The following is a 14749-nucleotide window of genomic DNA, read 5'->3' as shown; positions in this document are numbered from 1 at the left end:
TTGGTGGTAGTAGTATACGTAATAGACGTAATAGTAGTAGCAGCAGTGATAGTAGAGTATTATTACTATAGTATAGTATTATTGTATCAGGCATTATTTCAATAGTACTTTTAGCAGTAATAGTTATGTAGTAAAAGTATAGTTGTGATAGTTATAGTATTAGTGAAAGTACTGGTAGATTTTCAGGTACTACTAGTAGTAGTGCAGAATCAAACAATAATAGTATCTAGAAGCAGCAGTAGTACATGTATGAGTACTGTAGTAAAAGTAGTGGGAGCATAGTGGCAGCAGTAATAACAGTGGTAATGCAGTGGGAGATAGTAGTAGTTGTAGTAGTAGTAGTAGTAGTAGTAATAGGAAGTAGAAGTGGTAGTTATAATAGAGGTAGTTAAAGTATTGGTGATGGTAGTAGAAGTCTGAGAGGTAGTGGTAATAGTAGAATAGAATATTAATGACAGTAACATCAGTAGTACCAGGTGAAATACTGCAGTATTATTTGGCTACTGTAACCATGTTGATTAGTGCAGTGTCCTGATTGAGCCTGCAGGGGGAGACAGAGACAGCTGTTTCAAACTGACTGTGTTTAATATGCTGAGATGTTTCTTTATCACTCTCGTTAATTAAACTGTGTGTGAACTTAAAAGAAGGTATCATCAATAAAACACAAAGAAAATTCTCACTTAGGCCTTTTTTTCTTTTATTTTTCAAGTGTTTTCTACTTGAATGTGACAGAGAGAAGACGCCCCCTCCCCTCACAAGGTATTCCTTACAGTATTTAACATTCCTGTTCCTCGTGTGATAAATTCACTGCCCTCGACCTGAGGTACTTTAACTACACACAAACTTGTAGAAGAGGTTTAAAGTCTTTTTCTTTGATTGTGGTGCACAGGTGAGTTCTGTTCTTCACTTCGGACCAATGCTGAAAATAGAGACTGGAGGATTTCGTCTCGTACACTCAGCAGCTCAACTGTAAAAATAAATCAAGCTAAATGACTTGTAACCAGTATGACTCATCTTCACCGGCGGCCCCGTCGTGCTCTCCTCCTCTTCATCACTCGTCAGCCTCAGCATCACAGTCTCTGCAGCAGAAACACACATTTTAAAAAAGACCCATATTGGCCGATACACAGGTGTGTCAATAAATATACAGGCCGGTATGTTCTTACACAGCCCTGTAGAAACTCTTCTGGTTCATCATGTGCTCTCTGAAGATGTTGATGGCTTTAAACACATTCATCTTATTCTGGTGTTTCTCTATCACCTTTCTGAACCTGCCACACACAAACACAAACACACACACACACACAGCGAAAAATACCACCTTTACTTCCTCTTTTGTGGAAGGGAACAAGGCATTTTTATGGATAAGCTGCACAGCTGTTTGGAAATTAGTTCAAATTAGCTTCAACTTTTCCAGCTGCAACATTAAAGATTTCATACATCAATATTTATAATCCAGTAATATAACATTATTCTGCATAATGAGTGTTTGGTACTTTAAGTAACAATGGATTCTTTAAGTACAATGCATGACATTCACTTGTAACAGAGTACTTCTACACTGTTGTATTGGTACTTTTACTTAAGTAAAGGATCTGGGTCCTTCCACTCTGCAGCCTTATGACTACTTTAGAAGAATAAGGTGTCATGAAATGGGACTACTCAAGTCATTTAATGATTCACCACATTTCCACGGCTGCACCACAGTGATGTGACCATATCTACCATGTACCTGTGGGTCCAGGCGACCTCCCTCAGACTGTCTTTCCACCAGTCCCGGTAGATGTAGTCGCCCACAGACCCAGACACCTGCTGGGGCCAGGGCCCGCGCTCGTCGAGGAGCAGCTCCCTGGCCAAGAAGCTACGGAGGCGGGCCCGAGCCGACAGAGCCACCAGCCAATAGACCGGCTCCTCCAAAACCACAGAGTGGAAAGACTGAAGCGACAAGTAGAGCCACAGTGGGGCGAACGGAGGAGGGAGCCTCTGGAGGAGGAGATCATGAAGATTTGTTTTGGTTTTTTTTACATTAAACTATTTTTAAATGAGCCATTGCAACTCGTTCGTTTGGAGAAACTTTTGCCAATTTTCTGTGCATGTGTCCTTTTTTTCTAATCCAGCACAAACTCAGCTTTAAGTCTGACATTTTAACAAAGTATACGAGCAAACAAGAAAAATGACAGTGATTTAAAAATATTTGGTGATAATCACTTAGAATATTCTAAAAGAACAGTTCAAGGTTGGTTTCAATATATTTACACTCATTCAGGAGAAGAATGACTGTTTATTATTCCATCTCAGTTAAAGCACATCTTCACTTTCCACTGGTTTTCTTGTCTCATCTCTAAATGAAATATTAAAAAAAGCTATTTTAACATTAATAATAATGTCATTCTGCTTATTAATGGCCCATCATGCTTTGCAAACACAGCCTGGGGGTGTGTCTCACCTGGTGTCTGCTGCTGTAGTCTTTAAATGTGTCCAGCAGCAGTGACCTCATGTCGTCTGCTTCCTGTGGACGACTAATCAGAGCCTGCGGGAAGAAAACGAGATGCTTACATCACCAACCAGTTACACCAGCACAGACACAGAGCGAGTATCAGGTCCCTCAAACCAGAGCCCAGATCAGTTTGTATAATTATACAGGGTGAGAAAAAGAGCCTCAGAGATTCATGTGTCCTCCAGCAACATGACGTGTTGGAGACTGAAAGAGGGACGACTCGGTTTCTTCACATAATGAATCCATCTCGCTCTTATTACACTTCCCGTCTTGTTCTCTCAAACTTTTACTAAAATGTGTGGCCCCGCTGTAAACAGCTGACGTCACCGCGCTGCGCGATGCAGCCTCGTATCAGCTGCTTTCAGCCCGTTATCTGTTTGCTTCCCTCCTCCTCTCTGGGCTCGTACACAGCAAATTAATACAGCTGAGTTCACAAGGAAGCCGGTCTTCATCACTCACTCACTCAGTCAGTGACGCTCGCTTTTATAGGCCGGACGCTGCTGCTCCAGTCCTGCCAAAAAACAAACGACAAGGAAAGAAAAGGAAGGAAGGAGGAAAGAAAGAAAGAAAGAAAGAAAGAAAAGGAAGGAAGAAAGAGAGAAAGAAATAAAAAAAGAAAAGAAGAAACAAACAAACAGAAACAAAGAAAGGAAGAAAGAAAGAATCAAAGAAACAAACAAAGAAAGGAAGAAACAAAAACAAAGAAAGAAAGAACATTAACGTGATGACCTCTGACCTCCACAGTGCTGCTGACTCTGCGCAGGTAGAGCGCCTCCTGCTGGATGAATCTGGTGTAGCAGCGCTCCGTCAGGTTACCGGACTGAAGCTTCCTGAGGAGGCAGGACGAGGAGAGGACGTCCTCCGCCAACCCGTGACTGTAACGCCACATGACGTCAAACAAGCTCACCCCGGGGACAATGTCTGAGAGGGACGCACACACATTTTCACGCCACCAGCAGGTGGACTTGGTTTACGACCAAATACCAACAAAGTGAATGACTTTCCCATCAGCCTCAGTTGGACTTTGTGTTCAGTGCATTTTTACAACGACCAGTAAACTCACCTGGCTCAGCCTGTTCCCTGTTGCCAGGAGCGACAGTGTGACCGTAGCTGGAGGTAAACAAAGGTGATGACAAACCATCAATCTTCAGGTTAATGTGCAGTGACGGGGTCATTAGTGAGGCTGCAGCTCACCTGGCTTTGACGGAGCAGATGTAGAATCTGAGCTCTCTACAGGGGGCGCTATGCAGCTCTGCACCTGAACACACACACACACACACACACACACACACACACACACACACATCAATCACACGCACACAGCAACACCACAGCACACACGACACACACACACACCTCTGTAACTTGCTGACAGTGATGATACTGGACATGAACACTTAGGAAAAGTAAAGATCTTGTTTTGGTATTTTAACTTCTGGACTTTACACCCAAGGATGTTACAACCAAATTTAAATAATTTCATTTATGTTTTATTTATGTTGTTATTGATCATTTTATAATGATGTCATAATTTAACATTTTTATTTGTTCTTTTTATTTATTTATTCCCTATATTTGTGATTTTATTACTGTTGTTTGACATTGGAAAAATGCATCTACACAATGCACTGTGACGCTAACTGAAAGAAATGAAACTTTCAAATGTATTTTATGTTATTTCTTACTTTTGTGCTCCATGCCCATGCACACTCTGCCCTCTGTGTTCTCCCCCCTCCTCTGATTGATCAAGCCGCTGATCCTGAAGGGAGAGCTGTCGCTCCAAAACCAAGAGCCATTCTTCAATGAGACAAACACAAAGAGAGAAGGTGTGGGGGTGGGGTGGGGTGGGGTTGTTTAGATAATATTGTCTATGAAGTAAAGAAACACGCCCAAAAACCAGGCCTTACCTGTTGTGACTGGTATCCACCCAACCAGACAGGAATTCTTGTGTTTGCTAGCTGATGAACAAACTGCATCTCCTCTGGTGTGTGGAGAGACACAAGCCTACTACCTGTCTGAGAGCACATAGACTAACACACACACACACACACACACACACACACACACACACACACTAAGTCACACCATGTTTGAACATCTTGCAGAACGAGTGGTTGAGTTGTGTTTGTGCTTTACATTGGCAGCGCTCCAGGAGCTCCACACAGGGTAGAAAGCGAAGCATCTCTTCCCGAACAGGAGCCACTGAGCTGGGCACGGAGAGGCCGGTCCCACCCCTGCTGACACCACATCATCATTCGGTTATAAAAACACACAAAGAGCCATTCAGGTGCAACTTGTGTATCATGTAATGAACGAGCCAAGAACGTCAGCATGTCGGAGTAAGTTTTCATCTGTGGACACAGCTGACGTACAGAGGTGTGAGACAGCCACACATCCACATCCACATCCACTCACAGGTCACGGCTCTGTGGTCGTTTTGTGCCTCTCTGTTTATTCTCTCTTCATACTCATTTAGCAGCTACTTAGTGATTTTGTGTCTCTTTGCATCATCACTTCCTTGTGGTCATTTTGCACATCACTGAAGTTGTCCTGTGTCTCTTTCAGTAACTATTTATAGGTACAACAAACTCTCAGTTTCCACAGTTTGTTCAGAAACTGCATCTGAACCTCAGTATTTTATTCTCACTGCAGATAAATAGAGACTTCCTGGCTCCTTCTGATCCACACTGACTGTTCACAGATATTCTACAAAATATTACAGGAGCCCATCAGAGGAACCCTGAGAGCAGAGCCGTTCTTCTGTCCTGGTTTACACTTCTTCTTGTATTTTAATGAAACGTCGCTGCAGCTTCGGTCTGCAGCTGCCACAGAGAGAGAAGCAGACAGACCTGGGTTGTTCTGCGTGGCTGAGATTGGCTGAACATATGATCCAGACGTCCCTAACCTTTACAGGTGCAGTGTTTCTCTTACCTGCAGAGAAGTGCGAGCCGGACGCCTCGTTCAAGAGAACGGCCAAGAGGAGAGGAGCCAACACACACACCATTATCTACCTGTTAACACACACACACACACTCTGTTAACATCAGAAAGCACGGGAACACACCCGCTCAAACACAATCATTTATACACAATGCATGATCTGCACAAAAGAATATGATTAGAGCCGAAGGTGGAACTATAATTAATGTCCTTGTTAACGGTTACAAAATGATTTCTTGATACTCTACAGATCATTTACAAGAATAAAGTTCAGGGCACCTGTTTCTTGATTCATTGATTAATCATTAAGTCAATAACATGTTAGAGAATTGTGAAAACTTTCCTTCCCAGGTTCTCCGAGGTGACGTCTGATAAATACTCCAAAACCCAAAGACGCTGAATTTGTGGAATTAATTGATTGATCGTTGCAGCTCTAGTTGCCACAAGCCATCAAGCCTGAATGCATCCTCATCTACCTGCGGCCGGTGCACCTGGTGTGTATGAGCTGCTGTTCCAGCTGGAGGAACAGGTATTTGTTGCTCTACCTGTTGACACCGAGCAGCTCTCTCTCTTCGGTGACCTGTGTGCGTTGAACTAATGGTTTTGCAATGAGGAAGCAAACTCCGAGTACATTTACTCGAGCGCTGTACTTAAGAATATTCTCTGAGTATTTGTACTTTACTTGAGTATCTTTCTTTGTTGTTGCAAACTTCTGACTTTTTCTCCACGACACTCTCTTACTTTGAAGCAGAGCTTTTAGTGAGAGGAATAAATTCTCATTTAATTTGAAAATGTGACGGACCATATCCTGTGAAAAACAATCACAGCGAGTCCTCCACTGTCGGCCATGTTGGAACCTGTCAGTGTCCTAATGATGGTGATGTTCGATAAAGACGAAGAAGATTCAAAGTTTAGTTTTGTTTCATTTGAAATTTTATAAGTAAATAAAGATTCCTTTTGTTTTAAAGGTGTGTAAACTGAACTTCCTCGCTGCCTGCAAACAACAGAAACATGAAAACAGCAAAAGCTCCTTTCAGAGTCCATTTCTTCAGGTTCCACAGTTGGTTCCTTCACAGTTATTGTGTTAAATGTGGAACAATACAACGATGTGTCGACGTAAGAACTGCACTTTTGAATTCTTCAGTATTTTAAAATCAACTTCTCCAGTAACTTTAACTCAAACTGAAAACTCTGACTTGTATTTGTGTGAGTGATATTTGAGCAGGAGGATCTGGACCTCTGACCTTTCATGGGAAACTTGTTTATATAGTGTTTATACAGCCGAGCTCAGCAGTGACAAATACATCATTTAAACTCAAGACAGTTTATCCAGAAAGCACATTTAAAATGATTTTCAATCTGAACCAGACCAGTCATAAGGATCAGTGTTTCACCTTTTACTTTTTTCACAGGCTTTAAAAGTTTCCTTTTTTCTTTTATTCTTAATTTTTTTTTCTAAAATTGACTTTTGTCTGAATTAAACGCGACTCACGTTAAAACAAACAAAAAGAAAAAGCAAACAAACTGCAGGAGCGCACCTGTCACACACCTGCCGAACATCTGGATGTTTCATTATTTCGTCATCATTTACACTCAGTCTGTGTCCTGAAACATCAAAGGCTTGAAGTGACTCTGATCTATTTAAATGTGATCTGAAAGGAAAACGTACCTGAGCTCCGTTTGCTCTCGCGACCAGGCTGAACTGCAGCTACTGCGGAAGTCCCGCGCAGTGACAGGAGCCTTCTGTTGCTGCTGGTGTTCAGGTGCTGAATGAAGAATCAGCCTGATGAGCGTCACCTGTTCAACACCTGTTCAACACCTGCTCAACACCTGTTCCACACCGGTGCAGCTCAGGTGTTAAAACTCTTCCTGTGTCGTCGCTCTCGGCGCCTTCCTTTTGTTTATTGTTGCTTTTGTCATTGGTGGATTTAAATCTTGTTTTTCCTCTTGTAAATGAATCATTTAAACTGTCTGTGGCTGGTAGACACGAACCTGTCCTTACAGTTTAATTAGTCAATCATTTCTGCTTTTCAAATTAAGAGGCTTCAATCTTCAGAAGAAATAAAACTGATTAAACACACAGGATGACATGCGATACAGGTAAACCAAGAAGTCACACCTGACACAATGCTGCTCCCCCTGCAGCCCTCCCTCCTCTCACACACCTGGATATAAACAATACATTTATTGAACGGGATATTTTCTATTTAATAACTGAATATTAACATGAATATAAATAAGAAACTGTAGAAATATAAAATGTAGAAGATATCACCGCAGCGTTAGTTCAGTCCCACAATATCAACAGGTGATCTGCTCCCAGCTGCAGGGTGGAGCTCGTTTACCTGTAATCGATATCTGTGCATGACCAGACGAAGTTGTAAAACATCGAGGCCCTTGGGTTAATTATTTACGGGTTGCTATAGCAACATGCTTGGTGATCCAGCTGACAGCGATGAAATCTGACTTGACCCTGATGGTGGAAAGTATTTACTCAAGAACAATTCTGAATTCATGGACATGATTTTATGACTCTTTATATATTTGCATTTCACGTCACTTCATCTGACACTTCACTGCATAGATCATATTTCACAACACACAGCTGATAACTGAAAACATACCTGCTCAGTGCTTTTCATTAACTTCAAGTTGGTTTCTTTTTATGTTGAACAAAGCACTTTGAGCTGCATCCTGAGTATGAAAAGTGCTTTACAAATAAAGCTTATTATTATTATTATTATTATTATATGAATGAGTATCTACGTGTGACCCCTGACCTGAACACGACAGAGAAGCTTTGTTGTATTTTAAAGCAGAAGGTCGAGGAACATGAATCAGAACGTGTCCATGATCAAATCTGTCATCAAAAATAAAACTGGACATTCACATCTATCTGTTTATCTATCTATCTATCTATCTATCTATCTATCTATCTATCTATCTATCTATCTATCTATCTATCTATCTATCTATCTATCTCCTCCAGGTTTATTGTTGCTTTTGTCATTGGTGGATTTAAATCTGTTTTTTCTTCTTGTAAATGAATTATTTAAACTGTCTGTGGCTCATTGACATGAACCTTTCATTACAGTTTAATTAGTCAATCATTTCTGCTTTTCAAATTAAGAGGCTTCAATCTTCTTGACTTTTGGCTGAAAACAAATAAAACTGATTAAACACAGGATCTGTAATTACTTCACATTTTAGTGACATTAACCAGAGGTGTGCTCTGGTTTGTTGCCGACTGTGTGTTGGTGTTAATGTGTTTCTGTTTGTCATTTTGACTTCCTCCATTATCACATTAAAGTCAAGTTTCCCACCGAGTTGATAAAATAAAGGAGAAGAAGAAGAAACTTTTCACACACAAACACTCAGAAATCTACTTTAAAATACAAACAAGTCGCTCTGGATGGGATTCAATTCACAGGAGGACGAGTCAGTTCAGATTATTCACATATTCATATTATAACTGGGACAAAAGCACCGATGTTAAAACCCTCCCACCTCCCCAAGAGGAACACATCCAGTCTGAATGAAGAGAGCAAGAGATCCTGGAGGGAGGTGGCTCCAGCTGGTGTACATCCTGTTAGTGTGTGTGGTGGTGGGGGTCCTATAATCCCCAAAACCCCCACTAGAAAAGAATGTCGTCACCATCATCGGTGAATATACTGTTTTATTCATTGTAACAGAGACAAGCTGAGATAAACAGCCATTAATTGTGGATTATAATTAATGCTACCAAAATCATTTGTTAAAATATAATAATACTGTCACTGAGATCAACATGTAGAGCAACATGCAGCTCTACATGTTCTGGTTCTATAACCCCCCCCCTCCCTCCATATCCTGGACCCACAGATCCCTCCGAACTTCAGGCTCATCCTCACTCACTCTGCTGGGGCTCAAACAGTCTGGAGGCTTCTCCACACTCAACAACTCAGAAACTAAACCACTGACAGGAAGTCATTCTTTACAAACTGAAGAAGAAGAAGAAGAAGAAGAAGAAGAAGAAGAAGAAGAAGAAGAGCTTTAAGTTGCTGAGATTTCCTAGACGTCCTGAAGGTCACCGCTCCACGAGGTAGGGAGGTAGGGGTAACCTTCATCCAGCCACTCATTCATTTGTGAGTTCATTATTCAGAGATAATAACTGTTTAATGGCCGACATTATAAACTGATTTAAAACGACAGAAAACCGTCAGAAAATAAGGATTTGAGGTTTTATTTCTCCTCAGAGTTAATAAATGTTTAATAATCTAAATGACTAATCAAAGATCAAACATTATCTGGGTTATTTTATTTTAGTAAAGCTTGTTTCTTTTACTGGTCATTCATAAGTTTAGGTTGAGATCTGTTTTCAGCTGCAGATCAGGACTCCCTGAGCGTCTGTCATCATCATGTCACATAACTGTCTCAAAGATTCAGAGGGGGGGCATCGAGTTATCAATGAAAACAAACAATCAATCAATCAAAACATATCTACCCTCTGTGTCTGAGGTCATTTTGCGGGACTTTAATATTACCTCTTCTCTTCTGCAACAAATATGATGACGAACATATTTGAAGTTTTGAAAATAAACCTTCCTGTCGTCACATTGCTGTTTGAGTTCATATTGATTTTATGTTGTGTGTGTGTGTGTGTGTGTGTGTGTAGAGATGCAGTCTACCCTCCACTGTTTCGGGGTGGGCGTGGTCTTGTTATCACTGGCCCCGCCCTCCGTCTCGTTTTCCCGTGGTGCCAGTCACACCTCCTGTCAGGAAATGATTCCCGGCCACATCCGCGCTCAACCCCAGGACCCGCAGCACAGCCACGTCACCCTGCGCACATCCGCCTCTTCGTACCTGCCGGGACAGTTAGTCACAGGTAGTGATTAACTATTATTTAACTCACTGATTAGTTCACTAACCAGCTAACTAACCTTCCTGCTGTGACAGTTATTCACAGGTTTTCACTGTTAATTAACTAATTATTTAAAGAACTAGGGACTAACTTACTTCTACTTGTCAGCACTGTTTATAGTCGACACCTTAAACTCTGAAGCCACCAGAGTTCCCCATTTTAATTATAACTCTTTAGTTTCTTCGTATCTGTATCCTCAGTTACTGTCCGGAGCTCTCGGGACTTCATGGGTTTCCTGCTCCAGGCTCGTACTGTGGATGGCGCCGGTGGCAAAGCCAGAGCTGGAGTCGAGGCTGGAGTCAGGGGCAGAGCCAGAGCTGGAGTTAGAGCTGGGCACAAGTCTACGAGAGTGGGTCCGGCGCTGGTGGGTGGATCATGGACCGTCATTCCCCCAGGAACCCACGCCCTGCGCTGCCTTTCAGAGGGCGACACCCTCACCCACTCTGATAAACAGCTGAAGAGAAACCTTTCGTTTGTGTGGAGAGCACCCGATGCACCGATGGGAGACATACGGTTCTAGTAAGAACAAACAAACCAATATTAATTGAAAACAAATACAGGCAAATACAAGCAAATGTCAAAAAGATTGCCTATCTAATATCTGTATTTGGTTATTATTTCCATAGCTTTTTGCAAAATTGTGTCATTTTTATTCAACATTACACAAACCTCTTTGTCCGTCATTGCAGCATCACAGTGGTGCAGTCCTACTTTGTGTACTGGGCAGGTATCCAGTCTGCAGTGGTGCATGATGGGAGTCGTAGATCTTGGAGTAGGAGTAACACCACAGGGGTGGAACATGTCATTTTTGCTTTGCAGGAAGCTGAAGTTATTGCTGTGCCAGGTATGCAAACTTGTGAAGTGATAAGTCGTACAGTGTAACTACAGCTCGAGGCAAAACATAAATTAGTCATCCTGTCTCTTCACTGAGACTAATACTTTGCTTTTTTCTTACCTTATTGCCTCACAGCTCTCAGAAGCCATAGAGCACCAAACAAAGAAAGAAACGAGACAGCCGGTCCTGCTACATCCGTAGGACGCCTTACATCAAAAAGCAGTGAAACCCAAAGCTACAAATTTGTGGAAACAGTCACTCGTCCAGTCTTGGAGATGAACAGCTCTGCACCTTTGGCATCCTTTGGAGATGACCACATCAGCAGTCAGCCGGTCGATGAAAGGAACAGCCAAAAGACTTCAGGAACTCTTCTAAATGCTACCAGTGGCAGCGAGACTGATAGCAGTGCAACTTCAGCAGGTCTGACTGAAGAAGCAGGAAGCTTCGTTACCGAGGACCCCAAAACCTCTTTGCTCTTGTCCAGCCACCTTCTTTTCACATCTTTCCTCTCAGCTGAGACGACAGAGATGGAAGTTACTACCACACTGTACCCAAACATCACAAAGCAAACTTTACCCCGTCCTTTTTCCCTACTACGCTCCCTTACTTCCTTCCCTCGTCTAATGGATGTTGAGAAGGAAAGAAAACAGATGAAGCTGCCCGTCGTTCCTGAAACAAAAGATGCAACGTTAAAACCCCAAACCACCACCACATCTACACCTTTAACCAATCACAGCTTCCACAATACAAATCCCCCAAGACCCATTACCAACAATCCAGGAGAACCAATACAGGACCAGACTAGTTCAGTAAAGTTCGAGACCCCGAGTAGTTCATTGCAGCCCTGGAGGAGTAGCCTAACCAAGTCCCAAATGAGTCTAATGGAGGTTGGAACGGATAGCCAATCATCTTCACCCAAGCCTTTTCTCCAGGTTCAAACCTCCCAATCCAAACCCCTTCTCCAGTCCCACACTGGTACAAGTCAGATGTTGTTCTCCTCCCAGGCACCTCAACCCAGTTCCTTTCCCCAGTCCGAAACCTCTTTACCGAACCACACTCTCCAGTCCAAACCTCCTACCCCACGGTCCTTTCTCCAGTCCCACACAACTTCATACCTTACAAGTCCATACAAGTCTGTGAGTGATTTACCCAAACCACAGACTGTCCCAAAGCAAACCAGTCCATCTCACCCTCATCTTAAAACAGCTGCCCCTCTGAGCAGCCATCCTGAAGCCCTGCCCGAAACTACCCCCACTCAAACTCAGGGCTTTCCCCAGACAGAGCAGTCCCAATCCGACACTCCACCTCAGGCTTCAAGTATCTCTCCCCAACCATGGTCCCAGTCCCAGTCCCCAACTGGTGCACCCCAGGCACACACCTTTGAATGGAAGCAAACTAAATCCTCAGTAACGCCTCGATCTGTGAACCCTCTACTTTTGCCTCCGAGGTTTGACCCAACCGTCGCACCGGATGAGGGTCAAGAGGTCACAAATCAGTCTCATGCAAAGATCAAAACCATGAGCCTAATTTTTGCCGTTGTTCCCTCAACCACTTCTTCTCCTTATTTTTCAGGGTCTACCCCCCAATCAACTCTTCTCCCACCATCCTCCACTTCAACTCATATATTGTCTCCCTCTTCCATTATTCATACTAGCTCTACCACTCCTCTTTATCCCTCTAGAGGTTCAACCTTGGTATCAATGCATTCACCTTTCAGGTCAACATTGATCACCCGTTCTTCGTCCTCATCCATGAAGAACCAACCCAAAACAGCTCCTGCACTGTCTGCTCTCCCCTCCCCTTCCCCAATCTCCATACCTCCTCATTTCCCCTCTGTCCAACCTTCCCTTACGCATCCTATACCTTCCTCAAACTCTTCCAACCACCCATCACCAGCTCCCTCGTTTGACCCAGTTCCAACATCGACTCCTTCCTCATCTCCCTTTACCTCCTCCCAGTTTGTCACAGGTTCGACCTTTTCCTCACCCTCTTCTTCCACCATCTCCCCAGCGCTAACCCTCTCCTCTTCCATGTCCTTCCCTTCTTCCTCACCCATCTCTACTTTTACACAAACATCTTCCAGCTCTCCAGGTTCCTCATCTTCCTTTGTCTCCTCTGTCACCTCTTCTTTTTCTACATCCTCCCAGTCTACCTCCCCTCACCTTGGACCCTCCCCAGCTCCCCTCCGCTCTCTCTACAACCCCCTCATACCGTCGTCTTCCCCTGTGCCCTCCCAGAAGCTCATCCTAGGTCAGAGTTCGCTAATCCAGAACCACATTGCACCATCTGATCCTGAGCCCAACGTCACCCCATCAACACAAAGAGCGGTGGTTCACCCAAACCCCGAACCCCATCCAAATCTTGACCCAAACTCCAAACTAAATCTTGGCCATGACCTGAAACCAAACCTTCCGAACACTGACACCAAACCCAAACGTCCTTCCAATCCCTCAGGAACTCCAGACAAGGAAGGGAAATATCCAGACATTATCCCCAGACACAGTGCCTGGGAGCTGGGCATGCTGCTTGGCTGCTCAGCTGGCTTGGGCATGGTGCTGGTGGTCGGGGTAAGGTATATTTACCGTCAGGCCTGCGGCAAACAGACAGAGGTGACGCTGAACGACAGGGAGAGAGAATATGGCAGAGGAGAAAGAGGGCTGATCCATGTCCAGGAGTGTGGAGATTTGGTCAGAGTCCGGAGAATCAGAGAGAACAGTTTCGTGCTTCTGGCAGAGTATGATATACTGGCGTCACCTGGAGACTGAAACACAGGTAACGTACACAAATACGTGTAGGAAAGGACAGTAGGTTAAATCATCATTGCAGCCTCTAGTCGTGTGCAGGTTTTTTAAGAGTTTTAATCTTGTTTTCATGTATGATCAAAGTTTCTTTTTTTTTTTTTTTTTTTTTCCTTCTGAGGGTTTTCAAATAACTCACTTGTGAAAACGAAGAAAAATGTTCCTGGCAAGAATTTCTGCCTCAAGAGATTTCTGAACTAGAACTAAAACTACAATCTGCCTCCTCATAGAGAGAAGGAACTTTACAGACAAAGGCTACCGTTTGGTGTTTTTTTGTTCTTGTTTTTTAGTCTGCTTCAGATAGATAGAAAATATTTATAGGATTGTGACACAAAGGTTGTAAATCCAACTCTGTAATTGTATAATTAGATAACTTGTTGGTATAAATGGATTTGTATGTTAATTTAGCATACTGCATCACAAATATTAAACCTTTATACTTTGTTTTTATGTAAATTGTCATGCCATATGGATGCACTTAATAATAAAGTATATTTTCAGTATCATATATTGTGTATTTCTTTATTTTAGCTCTTGTAGTGTGAAGACTTAGTGATGGCAGTGCTTAGTCATTTTAAATCACTTGGGTCTAGTTGTGTGAGAGAAGCGGCACAAGGCTGGTAGGGTCTGTTGGCCGGGCTTTTCATAGGCTTATTTTACTATTATTTCATCAAATGATGTGACAGAAGTGCCATCTGTCCAAAACAAGTTGGCGCAGTGAACTTAGTAAGCTGCCAAGACTTCCCTGTGTGTCTCACTTCCCTGTGTTTTTCCCCTTT

At 42.9% G+C, this 14749-nt stretch overlaps 1 protein-coding gene across 2 annotated transcripts; it reads right to left on the bottom strand.

Annotated features, from left to right (window-relative positions):
• Positions 1 to 692: 692 nt before the first annotated feature.
• On the bottom strand, positions 693 to 7414 carry LOC111239724. Of its 2 annotated transcripts, none has more exons than XM_022769628.1 (12): positions 7107 to 7414; positions 5429 to 5508; positions 4634 to 4734; positions 4405 to 4527; positions 4183 to 4294; positions 3692 to 3755; positions 3561 to 3607; positions 3234 to 3418; positions 2447 to 2530; positions 1733 to 1983; positions 1167 to 1271; positions 693 to 1079 (listed from the first exon to the last, which is right to left on the bottom strand). In XM_022769628.1, exons 2-12 carry the CDS (start codon positions 5499 to 5501, stop codon positions 1052 to 1054), a joined length of 1173 nt encoding a protein of 390 aa, XP_022625349.1. In that variant the 5' UTR covers positions 5502 to 5508; positions 7107 to 7414; the 3' UTR covers positions 693 to 1051. The 2 variants fall into 2 exon arrangements, with proteins under 2 accessions (XP_022625349.1, XP_022625350.1); XM_022769629.1 differs by having other exon boundaries at positions 4634 to 4731.
• Positions 7415 to 14749: the final 7335 nt, after the last annotated feature.

Source organism: Seriola dumerili, unplaced genomic scaffold (assembly GCF_002260705.1).
Source record: "Seriola dumerili isolate Sdu_G_001 unplaced genomic scaffold, Sdu_1.0 BDQW01004229.1, whole genome shotgun sequence".
NCBI lineage: Eukaryota > Metazoa > Chordata > Actinopteri > Carangiformes > Carangidae > Seriola > Seriola dumerili.
This window is presented reverse-complemented; position numbering and strand designations above follow the sequence as displayed.

Bases quoted from the DNA above. Each gene is read 5' to 3' on its own strand.
- LOC111239724 (XM_022769628.1), bottom strand. From the start codon at position 5,501: ATGGTGTGTGTGTTGGCTCCTCTCCTCTTGGCCGTTCTCTTGAACGAG. The intron at 3,756-4,182 runs GTAAGAAATAAC...GTGTGTGTTCAG, and splicing joins CATGGGCATGGAGCACAAAA to GTGCAGAGCTGCATAGCGCC. The intron at 2,531-3,233 runs GTCAGAGGTCAT...TTCTTCCCGCAG, and splicing joins GAGTCAGCAGCACTGTGGAG to GCTCTGATTAGTCGTCCACA.